Source organism: Etheostoma cragini, chromosome 5 (genome assembly GCF_013103735.1).
Source record: "Etheostoma cragini isolate CJK2018 chromosome 5, CSU_Ecrag_1.0, whole genome shotgun sequence".
Lineage (NCBI taxonomy): Eukaryota > Metazoa > Chordata > Actinopteri > Perciformes > Percidae > Etheostoma > Etheostoma cragini.
In genome coordinates this window covers 28,401,464-28,424,848 of record NC_048411.1, presented here as the reverse complement: position 1 = coordinate 28,424,848, position 23,385 = coordinate 28,401,464, and the positions used below count along the sequence as shown (strand labels likewise).

The 23,385-nt window shown below is 40.4% G+C and overlaps 1 protein-coding gene and 1 long non-coding RNA gene across 2 annotated transcripts in view; one reads left to right on the top strand and one right to left on the bottom strand.

Moving 5' to 3' along the window:
• Positions 1 to 16,356: 16,356 nt before the first annotated feature.
• LOC117944470 lies at positions 16,357 to 17,250 on the top strand. Its single transcript, XR_004656589.1, has 2 exons — positions 16,357 to 16,461; positions 17,065 to 17,250. It is a non-coding gene; the product is annotated as an uncharacterized LOC117944470 (long non-coding RNA).
• A 3,075-nt stretch (positions 17,251 to 20,325) lies between these two features.
• The window catches only part of LOC117944449 (GDNF family receptor alpha-2-like), a 62,872-nt gene continuing 59,812 nt past the window's right edge, over positions 20,326 to 23,385 (bottom strand). The window contains exon 8 of the mRNA XM_034871268.1: positions 20,326 to 21,565. Coding sequence (XP_034727159.1) covers positions 21,428 to 21,565 — 138 coding nt within the window. The 3' untranslated portion in view covers positions 20,326 to 21,427. The remainder of the gene's footprint in view (positions 21,566 to 23,385) is intronic.

Here is a 23,385-nt window from a genome sequence, read left to right as displayed (position 1 = left end):
CCCCCATCCTTCAACTCCTCACAGTTTTCAATCCCAAAGACTCATCATTATTCCCGTAGCACTGGATTGAGAGTCCCAGGTGGAGGAAGATTAAAAGAAAAGATACTCAAAGTTTTGCCGTCTGATTATGCATTGTGTAGTTTGTATCATAAAATCGTCTTGTCCTGAAAATACCCAAGCTATAGCCTACCTTAGCAGTGTTATCCAAATGTAATGTATTCTAATGTACCCACACTTCTAGGGGCTATTCAGTCACTTAAATGAATCATTTAGATCAGAAGGCCAACAAGGAGTGTGAAAGGTTTTTTGAAAGCCACATCCTTGGATGATGTGTTGTGCAGTGTATTCACTGTGAAAATGCAAAATGTTAAACAGAAGTGCTGCTGTTGCGCCGAACATCTCCCTTTAAAATCAAAGCAAAACAGAAGCAGAGCAGCACTTCTGTTGACAGGAAGCATTTGGAGGAACCATTTCTACAAGAGCAAATCATCAGCTTTGTGTTTGTCCATTACTGTCTTATTATCTTCCTCCCATTAGCTGCGAGCATCAACAAGCAGCAATCTTCTCTTTCGGTGTACTTGACCTCCTCAATTAATCATCCCTCCTCCCTACATTTTCCATGAAATGTTTGCCGTCTTCCTCTCTGTCCGGCCGTACCATATCATTTCTTTCCATCTCACCAAGTCTCCAGTGATTTCTGTGTAAAAGATGGAGCAGCCATCATGTCGGTGATTAAGAGCTAGCATTCATTTATGATGAAGGCATGTAGATTTCATGGAGGTACACCGCATTGATCCATCTCTTTATGATTCCAGCCTCCCATTTGTGCTGTTTCAACAGAAGGAATAGTTCAATATTTTGGGAAATATGCTTTATCCCTTTAGACAGTAAGATTAATACCAAATATCTCTAATAGATGTCCTTTAATCATGAAGCTTAAGCCAACAGCATGTTACCGTAGTTTAGCACAAATTAGGGAAACAGCTTCCCTGGCTTTGTCCAACGGTTATATAATCCCTCTACAAGCTCTTGTAATTCTCATTTATTACCATATTACATCTAGTTTGTTTAATCCATTCAAAGACCGAAGTATAAGATACGGAATTTTCCATTCTTACAGAGGGTTATGCTTGATTTATCCTCAGTTAGTAGTAGTAACTTCCTGGGTGGACGGATTATGTTACCCAATGGACGGAGCCAGGCTGTCTCCTATTTGTCTTTTGTTTTTGTTGCTAAGATTGTGGTGGAATATAGTGTAGCTCATTAATTGGGCACATCTGATTGTTACATCCAAAGTAGCTACTAGGTAGCTAGAGCCCCCTGTATACACACTACACTTGGCTGAGTAACACATACAGACCCACATGAGTACCATTACCCAGAAAAACAAAGTGTGAAAAAAGCATGAATATATTGTTGAATCTTTTAAATTAAACTGGTATAAATGTACATTACAATACATTTGAATGCAAATTATATGTAAGTCACTTAGGAAATTATCCACAGTTTACTTTGAGACCGGCCTTTCTCAATTGACTACCGGTCTTTATTTGAGGAATTGTGGTATTCCAATTTGTGGAAGATTTTTTTTGTTTATTAAAGGTATTCTGTTCTTCCATCCGTCCCCCAGCATTGTTCTGCAAAGTAGTAATCACAAGTTATTATTTAACTCCATCTTCAGAACTTTGCCAGTTTTAGCTACAACGTGCAGCATTCAGTATTCAGCAAGAAACTGCTGTAGTGGGAGAAAAAGAGCACAAAAAAAATCTGAGGTTTGTGATTTCTCACTTTTTTGAGTCTTTTTTTCCCTTGGTCTCTGCTCCCCTCTCTATGTCTATCCCTCTTTTGCTCCCTCTCTTCAATTCTCCACTTCATACACACACCGCACACATCCACGCAGTGTATACCGGCCTCCCCCGTCTCATCACTATCTGTACTTGATCTGTAAGACATCACCGGCCCCCTTCCCGCCGCCCGCTCCCCCTTCATTTTCCCCCATTTCCCCAGCTCTCTTGTTATTTTTCACTGTCTACATCTCTTCGTCCACCTTCTCTCCTTACACTCCCCCCTCCTTTTCTCTCTCCCTTTTTCCCCCTCCCTCCCTCTCGCTGGCTCTCTCTATCTCAGCCCTGCTGGATGTTTGGTTGTCAGAGGAGGTGTTTTGACCTGACATTGGGTTTGTTCAGCACGTCGGTCGGTCCACAGCTGCTGGAGGCCCTGTGGGGTCCTCTGGGGTCGGGGTGTGCTGGTTGCGGAGTGCGGTTCTCCAGCCAATACCTGCCGTCAGAATACAAACCTGGAGCTCACGTCTGAACAGAGGGAAAGAGGGGACAGAGGGAGACAGGTACAGGGCTGAGATGGGTGGGGGGGGGGGGGGATTGAACACCATCTCCTCTTCTACTCTCCATTCATCCCTCACATCTCTCCCTCTCATTCCATCTCTCCTCTGTCTCTGTTCCCCACTCTCTTTATGCCTCAATGCATACATAAAGTACACAGACTCCGGGTAGTACAACGGCCCTGGGCAAAGACCTAAAAATACAAGCTTCAACACACCCTTACGTGAGGTTGTACACACACACACACACACACACACACACACACACACACACACACACACACACACACACACACACACACACACTTGCGATATCGCACTGAGATTCCCCCCGAGCTGCTTTCCACCATTGCACTGAGCTTTGTATGATATTCACCTTTACTCACACTTTCTCTCCACTGAATAAATCTCTGTCTGCACTTTTTGATCTGAAATTAACTCTACTGTGTTTTTACCTGGACGACAAATCGTAATATGTCAAAATCTCTCTTGTCTCCCTCTTCCCCCCCTTTTATTTTCTTTAAGTGAATTAATACAATGTACAAACACTTCATCATTATTAAGAGCTTACATTGGCTGCTGATACTGACAAATGTAATATTCATTACGATAATGCACTTTTATCAATACTGTTTGACATGTTGACGCGTCAGCTCAGTGGTAAAGACAGATTCAGGATGACGGCCATTTCATTCCAACAAGTTCAGACCCTTAAGATTCCGTCCTGGTTTTTGGTTGTTCACATATTTATAATTCATTAATATTATTTGCAGTTGGTTATGATATGACTGTTAACACCAGGGAATAAATAAAAGCACCACCACAGTTACGGCAGATTTGCTGGAGCAGCAAAATATTCTGTTTCCCGGTAATTGATGAAGCACTACAGTGTACAGTATTTCATATGCTGAGTAATTTTCTAATTGGTCGAGGGGTAGCGAGTTGTTGTGCAGCCCTGCAGCACCCTTAGCGAGGGCGAACACTTGCTCATCACATAGAAAGAAAAGGGGAAATAAATGAGTTTCTGAATTTTCAATTCTTTTTCTGAATACTTGTGGACCCACTGCTGGACTGCTCGTGGCGGCCTGTTTTGCATTTCTTTATAGGGATGTTGACCCCCTCGACATCCTTCCCCAGTGATTTGGTCTCATCCATCTTGCTGGTTCATGTAAATATGATTACAAGTCTGGGAGACACTCGCATCAGGTAATATACAGTGTATGCATGTCCACAGAGAGAATGCAATCCTATATCCTATGTCCTTTTAACTCAAAAGTATGGATAGAATATATCTGCATAATGGATTTCCACACCTCACAGTATCTTGTAAGAACGAAGTCTGATGTTTTTGATGGTTGAAGTTGTGGAATTAGGTGGAGAATATGCAGGAAATGTTGGCACAAGATACATTTCTATCACTAAAGGAATGCAGACAATGTAGTTAGTAGAGTCAGGGTTGCTGTCTGGTGATTCCTTCCTTCCCACCTCATTAAGGAAATACTTGTCGTACGTGTCCACGAGCCATTTCCACACTTCCCATTCATGGTCTTTGTGAGCAGCCAGGCTATGGATTATGGTAGCGTCGCGGCAACATTCGAGTCATTTGACACACTTCTATAAAGTTGAGGTCCAGGCTACTTTATGCAAATCAGGGGCGTGCAGCGGGACTGGTCGCCTCTCTAAAACCCCACTACATTTTTTTAAACTGGCCGTTGAATACAGATTCAGCAACTGCATAGCTTATTTCTTGCATAAGATGCTTTCAGAAAAATTATTTCAGTTAAATATTTTAGTAATATAAAAGTTTCCCAACGAGCTGCCAGGTTGGTCTGACAGCAGACAGCACCATGTGAAACGTTCGTCCAATCAGGTTCAGCCATCGCTATGTTAGGAGGGTGCAGCCTGTTTTCTGTGCTTGTCAGTGGTCATTGAAGAGAAATTGATAGCGCCTAGTGGCAAACCCATCAAGGGCCCATTGCTGGGAAACGAGGCGATCCCTGCTGTCAAAGGCCACCACAGTGGACACGTGCCATTACATCCATCCATCGTGCTTCCATTTGCTCATCCGGGGTCGGGTCGCGGGGGCAGCAGCACCAGCAGGGGACCCCAAACCACATTAGCCAGCTCTGAATGGGGCATCCCAAAGCATTATTAGGCCAGGGTGGAGATATAATCCCCCCACTTAGTCCTGTCTCTACCCCAAGGCCTCCTCCCAGGTGGACCTGCCTGCAACACCTCCCTGAAAGGCACCCAGGGGCCATCCTTACCAGGTGCCCAAACCACCTCAACTTGCTCCTTTCAGCGCAAAAGATCAGCTGCTCTTCTCTGAGTTCCAAGCTTTTCACCCTCTCTCTAAGGGAGACCCAGCCAACCTCCTGAGGAAACCCATTTTGGCGGCTTGTACCCTGGATCTCGTTCTTTCATATCTTTACATTGCAATGTAATTGAATTCCTAAAAGGTTGATTGCAAAAACCAAGTGAAATTGACTGAAATCATTGGTGAATGGCTGCTGTTCTGCAGAAGGTGCCTTGATGGGTCATCTGCTCTAAATTCAAATATGCCAGTGGTAAGAAAAACTAATGCTTTTTTTTTTTTAGAGCTCCTGTAATCCCCCAAAAAATAAAAAATCCACCCATACCATTTTTAAATTACCACAGGCAACAGGAATAATGAATCTTTGGCTGTGTGGACGTCATAAACATGTAAACGCGATGGGCCGGGAGGTGCAAGAGTAATGAGAGGCATTCTAAACAGTCTGTCATCATCTATGCCTTTAGACTGGGTCCTTTACCCGAGCCTCTGCAAAGTATATTGCTAGCATTATAGCATAGCGGTCCTCAATTTATCAATAAAAGAACCAATGTGTCACTCCAGCAAACACACAGCCGGCATTTGCATTCAAGATAACGAGACCTGTCATGTGGATTTTATACTCTGTCTCCTCGCTCTGTTTGTGCTGTCCCTCTTCCTGGCTCTCTTGCCTTCTTTTTGCTTTTCCATCGCTTGGGAAATCCAGATGCAAAAAAAGCTTCTCCATTGGCCATGGTGGCTCTACATGGACCATATTAATATTCAGATTCTATTCTACATTATTACATTATACTATCCTATTCTGTTCAATTGTATTATATTCTACTTCTTTTCTATTAAACCACATGACATTCCTTGCCCAACCCCCCCCTCCCCGCTATACTGCTTCTTGCAGGGCTCTTCCCAACAACCCTCGCTGCCTGCAGCCATTGCTGATACCAACTCTGCTTCTACTTTCCACTCCTGCTTTTTTCCTTCGGGAGCCTATGTCCATTATGTTTGCCTTCTGCCCTCTCCTGTAGCAAGAATAATACACGTTTTTTTTAGAAAGTGCAAACAATTTAACTCCTGATTCGATTGTGAACGTTCTACTTTCCCACCACAGCCAATAACACTTTCTAACACTTTACACTGAGTGGTGGATAAAAGTCATATATCACACTACTGCACTAATTGCAACTTGTACAAACATGTTTTACATCTATCTATCTATCTATCTATCTATCTATCTATCTATCTATCTATCTATCTATCTATCTATCTATCTATCTATCTATCTATCTATCTATCTATCTATCTATCTATCTATCTATCTATCAGAGAATTGAAAACAGTGTTCAGGATTGTGAAGGTACAGATTCAATTGTTGGCAATTCATCAAATATGTTTTATTAATATTACTAAGGTTATAAATATGTGTATTAACAACTTTGCTGGGGATCAATAACTGAACTGTGAAAACAGTCTCATAGGTGGAGTTTTCTTTGAAAAGACAGATCTCAATTCATTTGATTCATTTATCTCATAATTATAAAGTGAACAAGAAGGGTGACATTTTTGTTATCACAACGTATACACAAATAATCACAAACAACTGCTCTTTAAAGTACAACAGAATTGACTTAACGTCCAAAATATTAATTGTCAATCAATAGTTCTTCCATCAATAAACCTATTTACTTGTTGCAAAACACCAACAATCACGTGATGTGTGTGTGTGTGTGTGTGTGTGTGTGTGTGTGTGTGTGAGTGAGTGTGACGAGATCACGTGGGTAGCTAAGCCACGCACGATCAAGATGGCGGATGAAACATCGCAAGATGTGAGGCGTTTTGTAGTTTTTAGCCCAAGGCACAAAATGGCTACTAGAGGCAGATGCTCAAACAGGCCATTCAAACCCCATGATGGCAGGAAGTTTAACTTGGTTGCTTAGCTACCAGCGGAGCTAACTGGTAGATTAAACTGTCGTCATCTGTGTATCAGATGGACCGATGTGATTGGTGCAGCTCGGCTACAGAGAAACATGTTGCTATCGCGAGAACTCTGGATTTCCAGAGTAGAGAAGTTGTCCTCATGTGGGCCAACAGCTGATTCGTCGGGCCCTTTGTCTACACCGGGCCACGAGGTAACACTCTCTCTTCTTTGAGTGACTAACGGAAGGTTATCATCTCGCTTGTGCAGTAACTAACTTCACCGCGGTGGGAGAAAAGCAGTCAATCAAGGTTTTGCCACAAAACTTCAACAAGTGTTGTGATCACTGATGCCTTCATAGCGATGAACTGGACTCAGTGGTCACAGTCACATTAACAGTAAGATTTGCAACAGTAGCACTTATTAATCAATCACATGCAATGTCGTAACAAGTTGCAAGTTAGACTTAGACTTCTCTTTATTGATCCTTTTGGGATGACTCCTGCAAGGAAACTGAATTTCCAGCAGCTTACAAGACATTTGCATAGAGAATAAGGAGGTATAAAAAATAAATACAGTATAGAAAAAAACAGTAAAATAAATAACAATAACATACTTTCAGCTATAAAAGGACCTTTAGCAGAAATAAAATAAAATATATTGAACAGTTAAGAGCAGTTTGTGTCCAGGTGTGCCTGTAGATTATTACTGCCATTAATGAACACACACCTATAGTTCTCCACCCAGAACCTGAGCCTCCTTACTGTGTGTGTTTCCCTCTGGTCTCATAGATGCTTTCACGGTAAACAAAACAAAATCCATCAATGATTCATAGAAAACATGTTTCTCTCCAAAGCAGTGGAAAACAAGTTAGTTGTCTTTGAAGAAAAGCGGGGTCCCTGTTGTCCGATTTTTTTGTCCGAGCTCTCGTAGGAAAACGTTGTCTGCTCTTCAGCAGAGAGGAAACACCGATGCGTGTTTCGGGGGATCCGGGGTTTCAGAGCCGTGCAGAAACCTCTGAAGGGGCTGGTGCTCAAAGTTAAAATGGATCTCATAATGCCCGATGTTAAGCATTAGGGCTGTGTATAGCCACAGTATAGGCAATGATACAGATGTTCAATATATCAGGTAGTACCACCAAACTGTAAGCAACGAGATAAAGGAGAAGCATGTCACAGTTTAGAAAACACAACACAATGTGCATTTAAAGATTTTTTTAACAATCATCACAGCAAGAGAGCTTGCTGACATTGCTAAGAAGTGGCCCACCGTAACTGATACCTGAGGTAATGCTCAGCTTACTGGTTGTCACTTCCAGATGTGAGTTGCTTGCAGATGTGAGTTGCGCATGCGTCACTTTGTGACAAGTAGCAACGAGATGCTTCTGTAATGTCAATACAGTAAAAATGGACCTACTTAACATAATGTGTTCATCCCGCTGCTGTCAGACTCTACAACACCTGCACCACCTGATATAGTATTATTATAGATTCTGTTCCTATTTTTTCATCTACTCCACACACTCTCTGTATATTTTTATTATCTGTATTTACATTTTTCCATTGCAAGTACTTACTTTTTCAATATTATTTATGGTGACAGCTAAATATAACTTATATTATGGCTACCTACTTTTGCTTTATTACTTTAATTACACATTCAATTTAATCTAACGTCACTCACTTACACTGCAATTTTTATATCGATATTATAGCGATATCGTGATATGAGCCTAGATATCATCTTAGATTTTGGATATCGTAATGTTGCGTGTAAGTGTTGTCTCCCCCTGGTTTTAAAGGCTGCATTACAGTAAAGTGTAGTTATTTTCTGAACTTACCAGAAAGTTGTAACTGTTCTTTTATTTGCCTTTAACCACTTAGTCATTACATCCACATTACTGAGGATTGTTTATCACAAATCTCATTGTGTAAGTATATTGTGAAAGCACCAACAGTCAACACTACAATAACGTTGCGGTATCGATATCAAGGTATTTGTTCAAAAATATTGTGAGATTGGATTTTTTTTATAACGCCCAAACCGTTTAAATCTGAGCATGCGCAACTCACATTTGCACTGGACTTACAATGACAGTGACACTGACAGAGGCATGGCTGCTGCACACAAAGAGCTGCAACTAAACAAAACAAGGCACCAGACCCAGAAAACAGATGTGGGAAAATAAACTGAAGAGGGGGAGGGACAGGGATGAATAGTGATTGTGTCCAAGTAGCACGCCTGGAAGGAAACAGACATGCGTCACGCGATAACCCTGGTCATCATGTGATGTGAAGGTTTAGGTCGTTTAATCTAGCAAATTATTATTGTGAAATATTCTTTTTAACCCTCGGTCCTCGGGTCAAGTTTACCCGTTTTCCTATATCAATGTTCTTTTTAACTACCCAAAATAACATGATTGATTCAACACAATGCTCTTTGGCAAGTACAAATCTCCACTTTTGTTAATTTTGAGGTTTCTTGTTCAATTTTATAGCATTTGAAAAAAAATTGAATAGGTTTTGAAATAGCATTATAGAGCATTATATGTCAACAGAGTAAAAGTTGACATATTCCAGTCTGTGATTACCCATCAACATACACTCCTTTAATTTTAGTATAAATAATTCCTAAACTTTTATTTCCTGCTTTTCTAACTCAAACATTAATTTCCCATAAATGAGGTTCATTGAGTATTAATTCCAAAATTAACTGTAAAACTAAAGTTAATAAGTTAGTGTTACGTAGTGTTGAAAACATCAAATAAAAGTGACAAGCATTGAAAAAAAAACGTCAAAAGTGTTGAAAAAAGGGACAAAATAGGGCTTTAGGATTCTTGAAGATGACGTGTAGGTCTCAACTACCATGTCTGTAGTTTTAAGACCACCGGCCATCTTTTCTCATGGAGGTGTGACTTTTAGGCTTTAGAGTTGCGATGGAGGCCCTGATCCCGTGGTTTTAGAAGGCCACATGATGGCCACATGATGATGATGTGATTTCCTTTGTTTCAGGGCTCCTGATCTGAAATCTCTGTTTGGAAGATAGTGGTTAACCCCACTGCTCCGGTCCCAACAACACCAAATAAATACAGTAACAATGCAGTGCTGACAGACCAATCCAGAGAGGGTAAACGATAGCTACAGTGCTGAGCAGCAACATAATCCCTCCACTCAGGACTCCACACACTGCTGTACAGCCTTCAGTGTGTGTACGCTCCCTCCACAGGATGGCTGTGTCTGCAATAAAGGCCAGAGTACAGCTGTGAGAGAGAGAGAGAGAGAGAGAGAGATCCCATCGCCAAATCCAATAAGAGGAGTAGAATTTCATTACAGATGTTCAGCCTGGATATGACGGCTCTATCAATAACCATCCCACATGTGAGAGGCAGAGGGGAGAGCATGACGCAGTCAAAGTCACACAGCCATGGCAGAATCTATATCGGATTGTTTCACAGCTCCACTAGCTGGAGTCTTCTTCTCCCTCCGTCCCGCGTTCTCTCCATCGCCTCTTTGTTCCCTCTGATGCCTCTCTTTCATTCTCTCTGTCCCGCTCTCTTTCTTCCACCTTTCACTTTTATTTTTTTTTGTTTTTGGACTTCACAATAGAATTGTCCAGTCTTTCTTCAATGGAGCAAGGAATTACATCTCAAGTGGTCTGGTTCAATACTGCTGTCCACTCTCCTTGGCAGACAACGATGATGTTTGCTTAGAAAAAAGAAACGAAATATATGGCCCTCGCTTTGATTTCCAATTACAGTCTCTCTTTCTGTCTCTGTGTTTCTCTCTTCCCTCGCTGAACCAATTTTCACTTGTCAAACACCGTGCCATAAGTCACACGGTTTCGTACAAAGACAGTTTAACAATTAATTAAAAGACAACATAATTTAATGAAAAACAAAGCTTTCTGAGTTTTTCTACAAGAAAAAGAAAACTAAATTTTTTTATTTTTTTTTATAATAGACTCACTCATTCAGGGGTTCAGGGGCGGACAATAATTCGGGCCTAGCAATTCCGTCCCTTACCGGCCCAATTTCAGACAGTTACATTATTGCTTTATATTTACAAAAACCAGGCTCACTTGAGATTACAGCAGCAGCAGCATGAGGCGCACTTACAGGCTCTAAATTAAATAATATTTCTTTAATTCATTAAACCTTCAAATACACTTACAATAGAATGTGAATGCTTGCATATTTAAAGAAATGTTATTACATACTTAAACACACAACTATTTTGAAAAGTAGAAGCCCGTCGACACCAGACGGGAGGCTCCAGGCTGCAGACGCACGGTCTTGCATATTTCTGTCAAACTAGCGTGAAAAGCCGGTGTTTTCCAGAGCGCATCGGCCCTTCAGGCATTTGCCAATCTGCCAGATTGCCAGTCCGCCTATGGCCGTGTTCATTAACATTTTGTAAAAGTTATTCACAAATAAAAACGGGTAAAATAACACGTCATTGTGCAAATAAAAATGGAAGGCCAAACCAACTTTCCTGGACAGTGAATAGACAGAAAGGACAGCCGTGTCTGGAAGAGTTGTGTCGCTTCTTAATGTTTTTGTTTCAACAGACAGATAAAGTAATAGAAAAAGTCTGGAGAACTCTTTCAATTTTTCAGAACATTTAACACTTTCAAATGCATCAGGCTTTTTTCTTTTTCAGACTAGAATGTCTGAACCATTCCAGCTTCTCTTTCAAGACACTGTGTCAAGAAGTCCTAGGCTCTGGGTGTGGCAGTGATTTCACCCCTGATTTCACTTTTCTTTAAACCATGCTATTGCCATTATGTCATGAATGACCTCCAACTGTTTTTCTTTCAGACTGTGATTATACTGTGCGTCTCTGACATGGACAGGTGTCGAGGAGGCCTAACTATTTCACATGTAAAAGGCTTTTTAGGCTTGATGTAGTGTCAAAAACAAGCTAAAAGAGTTGCATTGCAGATGTGTCATTTATCATGATTATTATAGTCGTCTTGTATGACAGGAAATCCACGGGAGAGGCAGAAATATATGTGCATAGCCACCACTTGGGTTGCATGAACGCAGGGTATCAAACTTCAAATTATTTCTCACTGTCATCTGGAGCTGCCACCACTCGCTTTGACCAACTTTTTTTAATTGACGAGTGTTTAATTTGCAATGCAACACAGTTGCATGCTGGAATTCCAAAATCCATCATCAATATTCTAATAAGCAAGGTTTTGTCGTCTCAGGGGAGAACGTCATTTTTCAATTTTGAGTTTTTGGGCTTGAGTTTTGCTTCTATAACTTTCAAACTAGTGGGAGAAAAACACATCTACAATATACTTTTAGGTGTTAATTTGACTACACTTTCACCAAAAGTTAGCAGTCGATAAAGCCTCATATTCATATTAATACAACCAATACAAACAAGAATTGTCTTCATGTAAGTAACCAACTGGGGAATTTTTCATGGTGCTAATCTAAAATATTTTCCACATAAATCTGCAGTGTCTCTCCTTGAAGTGTAGGAAAGTGAATCAAAAGAAAGTCCCCACGTTGCCTGATAAAGACACATTGTATTTTTTCTTTTTAATGTTTAGTGTCAGCTATTAATCTTCCTTATCCCAGAGTAAATAATATGCATAAACATGTGCAAACTTCTGAGTAAAGAAACCGTTGGCGTCACCGTGTCACTTTGTTGTTTGGTTTCACATCCATCTTTTTATATTTTCCATCTCTGTCTTCTCTGATTCATCTATAAAAGGCAAAAAGTGTCCTTGCCAACAATAAGGGAGCTGTCTATCCACAGAGAGCTAGTCTCTCTGATGTTGCATCCGTGTTTCTCTATTCACTTCAATTCCAAACACATGCCATTAACACCGTATTGCAGCCAGAAAGATTTCTCACATGATGGTAAAATATTATCTCCTTTAATGGAACAAATGAAGGCAGCAAGAAAATCATTTGGCTTACTGCCTGTGACAAACATGTTTTTGCTGGCATTCAAGTAATATTATACCTCTCAAGGACATAGCTACTACACACAATAGTGCGAGCACTTCATTGCCTTGAATTTATCTGCCTGCTGCTCTTTCTTTTCACGATATTTTTACCCTGCGATTTATGTTCACAGTGCATTTGGAAACATGCTATGGCTGGATTTTTCTGCCCAGCCATTGAAATCACTACCATTCTCAGCTCGTATTGCACTGGTTTTGAGAGCCGTTGGTGCATGCCATACATATTTATCAAGGATCATCACATCCAGGCTGCGTGTCAAACTTGATAAACAGGAGTTTATATCAAACATCCAGTTCTGTCATGCGTGAAAGTGATGTATTTTCAAGCAAATCTGTAACTATAACCAACATATTTTACTGGAGGATTTCTTTTTTCAGCTGTCAGCAGGCTGCCTACTACACTTTTTTTCTTGCATGATGACATAAGCCACATTAACAACTTATTTCAAGCGTTTACATCAGTTTGCGCGGTAATCTCCAAACAAAGAGCCGGCTACACACTGTGAACCGCACAGCAGCAGATGTATCACTCACTTTTTCAGACAAAACTCATTGGCATGTTACCTAACACTGGGTAAAGTGTTCAATTACATCAGCTGAGGACTGTTGTGGAGATGAGAAAAGAGAACCCAACAAAAACAGGTGGGTGAGCACAGAAAGGAATGATGGGACGGCAATGGGAGCCGTCTATGATTGGAGCATTCCTAGACCCAGTAAACCTTTCTTCTCCAGCGGCCATGTGCAGAGTGTTGATAAGAGACATCATCCCTCTGACTCATTAATCAACTGTGAAATATACAGCTACCTGCCGCTTTCTTATTCCCGTGCCCCCAAACCCCCCCGCCCCATGCTACCTGCTTCCTCCTCTTCTGCACTTCTACCCATCTGCAAAGAGAAGAAACAAACTTGACTCCGCAAGGATTCCTTTTGAAAAAAAAGAAAATAAAGTGGCTCTCCTAGCAAATTTTCTGTTGAAAGTTTTTTCACTCTTTCCCAATTATTTCCACGTGCACACAGCCTTGTGTCAACAACAAAACAAAACCGTCCCGTTAGCTTGTGGACCGCTGTTTTTGAGCGTGTTACGGTGCATTTTAGTGGTCGCCAACTTTGAATTTTGGAGACAGAAGTGACTTAGTTTGGACAAAAGAGCGGAGCAGGCGAGAATGACGCGTCTACACACAGCTGGTTGTAAATCGGCAGACATTCCCTTAAGGTACCAGCTAGCTAATGCTAGCTAGTGCTAGCTAGCTAGATTTAGCGACCTATAGATTCTAGCTAGCTCGGTTGGTTGGCAGAATGCTGAACAAGTATGGAGAGAGATTTGCTTCTTAATTACACGCGAGAAAATATAGTAATATTTGAAACAAAAAAAAGTAAAAATCTAAATTTGAACTTTTTTGAATAATTTTTGAGAGAAAAAAATCTCTCTCAAAATACTTTTTTAACCCTTGCGTCAAAATTGAAAATCATCCCTTTTATTGACACTTTTTATTGACGTTTTCAACTTTTTCTTAAGTTTTGTCCCTTTTTTCCACACTTTTGACGATTTTTTCAATGTTTTTCACTTTTTTTCGATGTTTAACACTGTGTAACACTAACTCATTAACTTTACTTTTACAGTTATTTTTGGAATTTATGGTCAATAAACCTAATTTATTGGAAATTATACCTAATGTTTGCGTTAGAAAATCATAAACTAGGAATTAAAAAGGAATTAAAGGAATGGATGTTGATGGATAATCCCAGACTGGAATATGTAACTAACTTTTACTCAATACTATTTTTCTAACCGCTTCAATTCTTTTTACAAATTAATATAAAATTGACTAAGACACTCCCAAAATTAATGAAAGTAGAGATTTTTACTTACAAAAGAGCATTGTGTGGAATCAATCATGTTATTTTGGGTAGGCAAAAAGAACACTGATATAGGAAAACGGGTCAATTTGCCCCGAGGAAAAAATGAGGGTTAAACTCTCAAATATATATATTTTTTGCTATCAGTGTGAAAAATATTTCACTAAAAAAAAATTCTTCTGTCTCTTAAAACCCAAATTTTTTGCTCTCGATGCAATTTCTTGCTCTCGTCTCAGGATTTTTTTCTCTCGCTGTGAAAATAATGTCATGGCCGGGGCCAACGTTCCTATTGGCCAGTTGGGTGAGGACGGTCTTGTCTTGGGCAAGACAAGCTCTTCCCTTAACTGTCTATGGTCTTGGGGAGTCGATCTGAATCATTTCACCCTTGTCACCGGCCTAGATGACCATGATTGCATACAATAAAGAAACAAATCTAGCTCCATAAACAAGACATTGTTAGGTGACTGAAGTGTTCCAATTAACTTTGAGGAAGATAGAACACACATTGAGATGGTCAAAGGTTTAAATATTGACAACACCCCCAAAACAAGTTCAGGTCTATTTTCAATGTCCACAATGTTAGCATGGTTAGCATTGCTAAGCCTCTGTCCTCATTGACAGGTTGGCATCCTCTGCTTCCCCGGGGGACGTCAAAAAGACGCCCACAACTCTGGAACTGGTGTGCTCTTTAAAGTTCTGCAGCTGAGCACTTTGTTCTATAGACGCAAGTCGCACATTTCTGTCTCAGAAGCTTAAATTATGATGCAGACAGATAACCGTATCACAGGCTTAACATCTAACATGCGAACCCAGCTGCAACTGTTCACTTATCTCCTCTATAAAAGCACTTTATTCTGCCTCTTTTCAAGCTGTCCCATCGCTGTACTCCTGCACCGGTAATATCTGCCAAAAAGACCCAACCCTGACAAATTTCTAAATTGTGGTTTGTGTGTTGTGTAGGTCTCTTGCATATACATTCTCTTAAGCTGTGTAGAAACTGCTGAGTTTTACTTTCTCACCCCAAACGCCGACCCACTCCAGGGAGGGGGAAATGAAGAGAGGGGAGGTTTGAATTTTGATCAGTTTATTTGCATTTTCTACATGTCAAAATCCTTAATTTATCTGCCAGTTTTGATTGGCTTTTTACGGGAAGTGGACTATATAATCACTCACAGTGAGTCATCATTTTTTTTCTGAAAAGTCAGCAACAAACTGACCAAATCAAAGTTTGATTAATAGGTAGGGAGGTACGGACAGCATTGTTCTGGTGACAGCTGCGTAAACAGGAAACCCAGGGAGCTTTTTAAATCTGTAAATTCTCTGATAGAGCAGAATGTGAAATATACACAGCAGGGCAGAAGTTCACTTTCATGTTGCATTTATGGAACAGAATATACTGCTAACAGGCAAACGCTGTCATTTACATTTATGGCACGCTGCGGAGGCATGAAGAACTCTATTTGGTTCCACACATAGAGCGAAAGCCAAAAAAAACATTTTGTGTTGTCAAAAAGATTGAACCTGAAGTGTTAGTCAGTGACTTCTCACAGTGCACACAACCCACAAACATCACCAGATCCTTGTTATCATCCAGGTACAAATGCTGCAGTCTGTCTGCGTTTTACTTTCCTACCAGTAATGTAATCCTGCTGTAGACTCTAAATTATACAGGCACAATGCCAAACTACATACAGGTGGAATTGACTGCAGAGAAGCGTCAAACTGGACTCTCACACATTTTGCCAAAATATACTATATTTGTAATTTAATATGAAAATGTAAGCGTGTAAAAAATAACGTCTTCCTGCTGCAAAGAGGACTCACGTCTGTGTTGGAGGAAGGAGTCTGGAATGGGGTCTGCACTATGTTACGGCTGTATTGCATTATGGACCACTGAGGAAAGGTAATTGGCAACTGTGCTTCATCTTTGATGGATGTCTCCCTCTAAAATGGTTGAATGTTGATTAAGGATAAGAAGCCCTTGCTTTTTGATTCTCAAACACTGCGCCTGGCTTTTTACTGTTGATGTGGCAGATGTGTTTTAGATAGATGACCAGATAGATTGTATAACCCTTGTAAGGTGTTTGTATTTTTCTGTTACACAGCCAATGTTCTCGGGGCTGGTGGACTCACCCCATTATTAGGCTTTTATATCAATACAGACATAACAATTCATGTCAAAATACTTAACAGATGTTTAATTTAGCTCAATTACTAGTGATATAAAAATCATTTGTGGTTCATATTTGCCATTTACCCCTGTGAGATCACATTTCTTTTGTGAGAAAAAAAGGAAATTCAATTAGAAAAAAGGTATTAGAAAAAATAGAAACAAGATTTTTGATCATTATTGGTGCTTATTTCTTAATCAGAACAGGTGAAAGTGCTTAAAATGTAAGAATTTTGTAACTTTGCAGGGGAATAGCAGGTGCAGAAATACAACAGTAATAGTTTCATAGAACCTACATTTAAACACCTCATATGTAATAGTTTTGAGTGTGTGTGTGTATGTACGTGTGGAGGGGGGGTATGTACCATGTGCAGTCATTGAAAATAATTTATTTTTTATGTTCTTCTTCACAGAAAATGAGCTAAGGCCAATGAGACTGAGTTAGAAGAAATAATAAATTATTTTTTTTGGCAACCACTGAAAAAACACCACACAAGGGTTAGATTGAACTGCATTACCCATCCTTACTTAGACAACCACATCTGTAAACCATGTATTCTCCACCTTAATTAAGAGCAGGTTGTAAGCTTTTACAGTAATACATCAGGATTGAAAAGGACTCTGCAGCATTGCCAGGAACAATATTTGATAAAAAGAAGAAGAGATGCTTCCTAGTTCTGTCTGACAGCATTAATTACCTATGGATTGTGTATCACTTTAACTTTTAAAACACTTTGGTAGTTTGAAATGTTGACTGATGATGGGCCTTTCTGTGTGGAGTTCTTATGTTCTCTCCCTGTTTGCGTGGGTTTCCTCCGGGTGCTCCAGTTTCCCCCACCATCAAAAACGTGTACTAGGTTCTCCAGTCAGTACCCTTGATTACTGGCTCAGATCTGGAGTTGGTCCCCGGGCGCTGCACATGGCTGCCCACTGCTCCCTTGAGGGTAAATGCAGAGAATGAATTCCACTACATTTATGTGCATGTGACAATAAAGTACCTATACCTTTACAAATGCGTGATTTGTTGTGATGATACTGGTTAAAAATCCTTATAATGGAACTGTCTGTACTTTGCAACTCGTAGAATCCACGTATCTTTTGACATCCAAAATGATAACAAGAATGAGCCAAAACATCAAACACGGTGTCACTGTTCAACTGTAGCTAAGTTTCAATCCACTTGTCAATCAAATTATCTGAAGTTAGGCAAAAAAAAATTAATGCGAATAAAGCTGGTGAAAGCATGTTTTCATCCAACGCGTTTAAACGGAATAAAAACCAGCGTGTGATGACGTCACATACTGTTTTGCGATCAAATTGGCATATCGAATTGATTTTAGACATTTTAAGGTGTTTCCATTCCTTTTCGAACACATTCAAGCAAACATATGCAAACAAAGTTTTTCTTGCCAAAATGGATCGCGCCGTCTACCAACAATTGATCAACATAGCACACTGTAATAGTGCTTTTATGCCAGCTGACAGCGACATATCAAGTTATAATAAGAAAACAACAATGCCATCAACACATCGCCATTATGATGCAGATGCAACTTGCCTTTTATGCGAGACAACTATTTTTTGAGATATCTCGCTGTTTGAATGCCTTCCTTTTACTGCGGGGGACGTCCCACGGCTTGTCCTAACCTTTGTCGGACATTACCTAAGAATTGTAAGTGGAATTGTAAGTTCCAAGTAAATTATATTCAAAAAGTCTCTCGTCTCCTCGTCCGTCCACTTCCATCTGTTTTTGTTGACACCCGCCATGTGTGCACACAGAGCGGAAATACTGAGCGGAAATTAACTAAAACTTCTTCTTCTTTGTTTTGTGGTGGGTTGCAACCACAAAATGACATAAGACTTAATTGCAATTCATTAATTATTTGGCAAATCAGGTTTCCATCAGAGTTTATCGCATAAGCCGTATATTGATCAAGATAAAATCCAATGCGACCAAACGTATTTATTTTGACTCGATATTCATGAAATTCCATCAAATATTACTGTTTCCATTAGGCATTTTTCATTCATTATTACTTAATTTGGATGAAAACGTGTGGATGGAAACATAGTTTGTGTTGAATGTGGAGCTCATGGTGAGAAATTGTACATATTCAAGTGTTTGACATTTTGTATTCTCAGAAGCCCAGAGCGGTAAATACACCAGTTTAAGAAATCACTGTGATTTCTGCCAGACCTGACCATGCTGTATACAGTGCAGATACAGATAACAATAACATATTGAGAAGAGTTTAATTTTACTTCTATTCCCGTGACAGATTACAAACCTTTTTTCTCCATCAGCTGCTGACATAAAGCTGTTTGGTTCAGTAGCATGCACTTACGTGGCACAACACTATACTTGACGTGTCGCCTGAAGACATAAACATTTTGGTGGAAACAGTGATTGTGCGTCGGGAACAGTCAACACTCATTCACTGCAAGGACAACATTATGTATGTAAAGACATACAAAAATACATCTTGCTACAAATGTGCCTGTGCAAGTGATCCAGTCAGAAGTTCAGGTTTTTTGAAGGGATAGGTTAAGATTTTTAATACGACACTAACACACTAACATGTACATTGGTAAAGGTATTGCTCTCTGTCGACAGTGGCCATGATAAGTATATAAATTGGAGTAATATTTTTGTATTATTTGCTTTATCTTATTGGATTGTGCACTTGTCTTTGGTAAAGACCTGGGGTAGGACTTGACTTCTTCCTATCGCTTTTCAAACGGGTCTAATATGTGGTAAGTTGTTATTTTTGTTCTTTTATTCATTTTTAAATTGTTACAAATGAAGATAAAGCTAAGTTGTCTTACTAGCATGACGTACAAACTTTAATGTTTGTGCACTAAATATTAAGCCGACAGCAAGTTAGCTTAGCACACAGGTGCTCTGTCCAAAGGTTGTCTATTTCCACGACGGTCCAATTTTGTGATTGTGGAGATGCCGGCAAAAATTCCGCCAGGTGTCTTTTATTTAAACTCAGGTGGATTTCTGAGGACCATGGTAACTGGTCCTCAGATCTCTGCAGGGTAAATCCAGACAGCTAGCTGGACTATCTGTCCAATCTGAGTTTTCTGTTGCACGTCTTTCTCCCATCCTGGAATTTTGTATGCCTTAGTCAGACCCTCTTCTGCACCGCTGTGGAGGAAGGTCTCCATATAGGTCTCCATAATATTCCAGTGAGCTTACGAGGTGCAGCCGGGCAGATCTTTAGAACTAGCCATGCTAGCTTTCTTACTGTTTCCAGTATTTATGCTAAGCTAAACTAAGCTAACCAGCTGCTGGCGGTAGAGTCACAGTCAGCATACAGATGTAGGAGTGGTAGCGATCCCCCTATCTGATTCTGGGAAAGAAAGTGAATACTTTTTTTGTTCTCCTAAATATGGAATAACTCCTTTAAGTTGACAGTGCATTGTTTTGAAGGCAGCTTCACATACAAATTGACCTCCTTAAGGACATTCTTTTAATCTTTTTCAGTAAATAGATAAAGTACCTTTTGAATACCCAATATTGTGGACCTTTAAATATTCCATGAAAAGAAGAACAATAAAGTTTAAAAAAAATGGTGGCTGCACTGACTCTAATTACACTATGCATCATAACCTCGGCTCTCTGAGGGGGCAGAACAAACCCCCCATGCAGCAATTGAAACCGCTCCTTATAATGTACTTTTTCTTCTGTATGGAAACATAGACGCACACATATCCTAATAATTGCCCACACAGACTCAGTGAACACAGGTTAGGGGCTTTCAAGCAGTTTGAGCTCATTTAATCTCATCCCTGTATACATTCTTTGTGATTTAACCTTAATAGACAGATATAAACGCAGATAATGAAGGCCTTCCATTAGTATTGATACAGAGCCATTGCAGCGTACAGTATTGTCCATTCAAGGTACCGTAGATATCATTTGGTTGAATGAAAGAAAAGTGGTGTTTATATACATAGAGACAGAAATATACACATGTGCACGTGGACGTATGACGCACACCCACAGTCATTAACAACAACATCTCAAATGACCAAAGGACCGTTACCGGGTTACGTCGCCACCTTTAGATCTTTTTTGTCGCCTGCTGAAAGTTACTGTACTGTAGCACCCAAATGAAAGAGCTGTTACGGTAGATTGAATATGGTCACGGATACTATACCAACATTTAGAACACCGAGTAGGCTTTACAGTTTAGAGTTTACACTAGTGTTGAAGAGACAGAATGTAATCATCCCCCCGTCCCCGCCCATTAATTTGTGGTCTGTTCATCCAAGAGAAGATTAAGCCGAGAACCAATTTAAGACAAAAAAAAGTGACTGATAGCAGAAATATGTCTCTTTCTCTCTCCCTCCTTTTCCTTTCGGTCTTACACTCTACCCCATTTACCTCTCGCTCATTCCTTTTCCCTCCGCAACAATTTCTTTTCTGTCAATCGTGTCGTCTTTTAATTATGTTGTTCGTTCCCTTTCTCTTTCCTTTGGTGAGAAAAGTGCAGAAGTCTTTGAAATAATCAGCTTCAGTCTTTCAGGGATTTTTGTGTCACAGTCTGAGGGGGAGTCGTTCCCAGAGGACGGCCTTCGTGGCCTCTCCTATCACGGCTCCTTTGTAAAGCAACGTGCTTCATCACAGTCATGTTCTGCTCTAGCAATACATCAAATGAACAACAAATTCACAATTGTAACATTTCAAGATTTTCCACCTCTTTTTTCCCTTTTTTTCCTCCTTCATAAATGCCATCTATGCCAACTGCCCAGAGATGCATCCTTTTCTTAATATCAGTCTAAAAAACAACACCTTCTGCTTTTGGGATCAGCTTGTGGGTGGATGACCTCTTTTTTCTCTTCCTGGCGCTCCTATAAGGCATGCTGGGCCAGGACCAGAGCCAAAGCCAGGCCGGGAAGCAGAGCCCAGACGTTGGCACACAGACAGGCAGAGTGATCCTCTGGCAAGCCGCGGGTTTTGCCCAGGCCACCGTCTCTTGGTTCAGGATACTGGGCAGATAGAGGGACACACAGAGGGAGAGAGACGTGTAAAGTTAGACATGACTCAGACACTGGTGCTGCTTCCTTGTTCTGGCATTTGATGAGGAGAGAGGAGCAGGGGGAGACAGACGGGAGGCGAGACAGGACAGGGTCAGAGAGCTGAGGGGAAGCAGGGAAAACAAAGAGTCTATCAGTCAGAGACAGAGTCAGGCATTACATGGATCCATGGCACGGACATTAAGAGTTTGGTCCACCAAATGTTTTGATATGTGAAGTATTTTTCAAGCCCTTGCTGCCTAGTATGCTCCCTGCTTCTTAAACAAGTTGGCAACAAAGGAAAGCTTCTTGTGAGGACTTTTTCTTTTTTCTTCAACTCTTTAAGGTTGTGCCAGCAAGTCTGTTTTAAGCTGTAACAAGTTTTTTAAAGCTATCATTACAGACTTTATTCACGAGAAATACATGCTACGAAGCCAAACACTACATTACAGAAGCCAGCAGCAGCTGTGGATGTGGAAAGCATAAAATACAGCAAGCAGGGGCCGGACAAAATACTTGATAGACCCCTTGTATGGCATTTGGCACATTCAAAACCCTGCAGTGTTTATGCTTATGCACAAGATAAAAAAACAGAGAGAAAGAAATACAGTTTGCTACGCTGTTCAGCGGGAACACAATCAGTGCAGATATTAAACCTCATGGCCTCCAGAGAGCCACTGTTATATCCACCTTAGGTATGTGCTTTCCCATAAAATTGTTAGCATTTTGACTACTTTTTCAATTTTCTCGGATTCTTGTAACACAAAGCATAACCATTTGCCTCGAAGTTAAAGCAGTCTCACTCAATTTGCGGAGGCACCATTTTCAGTCCCAGCAACACAGAGAAAAATCATAAAGAACATAAAACATGAAACATTTCCTCCTCCTCCTCCTCCTCCTCATCTTCACCAATGTAACCTTTGCAGAGATTGCACTTTGGTCCATTTTCCAAGAAAAACATCTATTCCCATGTCGTCTACCAGCACCTCATTTTACAGCATAACAAGGCAACACAAAAAGAAAAAGAAAAAAAAATGAAACTAGAAATTTGTGTTGGATTATTTTAACAGGACAGGCATATTTTGTTCCTATTAAGGGAACGAAGGTAGGCAAAGGAGGGGTATCTAAAATAGCTGCGGTTATCTCAGTACCTGGGCTTGTGCATTCATGCGCTACACTAGAAAAAAATGGTTAAATGACAGTTGCCAAATAAAAAAGCGGGGAAAAAAAAAGCTTTGGGTAGCTTGACAATGCACCAAACACATCCGCGACTAAAAGCCAATTAATTAGCAAGGGCAGTGATGTGTGGCGGCAGCCTGTTGACATGAGTCCAGATCTCCGACTGCAGCCAATATCCACACATACACTCAGGCTTGTGAGAAGGCACACACACACATACACACACAAACACGGCTAAATGCACAAACATATGAATACAAATGCATGCACCGTGACGGAATACAGACAATGTCAAAACACAAACTCATTTCCTGATGCTTTAACCCATGTGCACAGAGAGAGAGAGAAAGAGAGAGAGAGATATAATGCAAAACAGTCATATTTATTTAAACAGTTGATAAGAAAGTATCCCACATGGCGGTTAATACATATGTAACAGAGAGTGTTTCCATTATCGATCAGCACATTGTCAAATTTACAGTGCAATGGGGCTACAACTCCCGAGGCAAGTAATCGAGTAACCCTGTGGCAAGTAGTTTGTGTCCACAATCAATTCCATTGGATTGAGCTGAAAAACAACACATAGCGGTGACAGTGTGGGAACGCAGAGACCA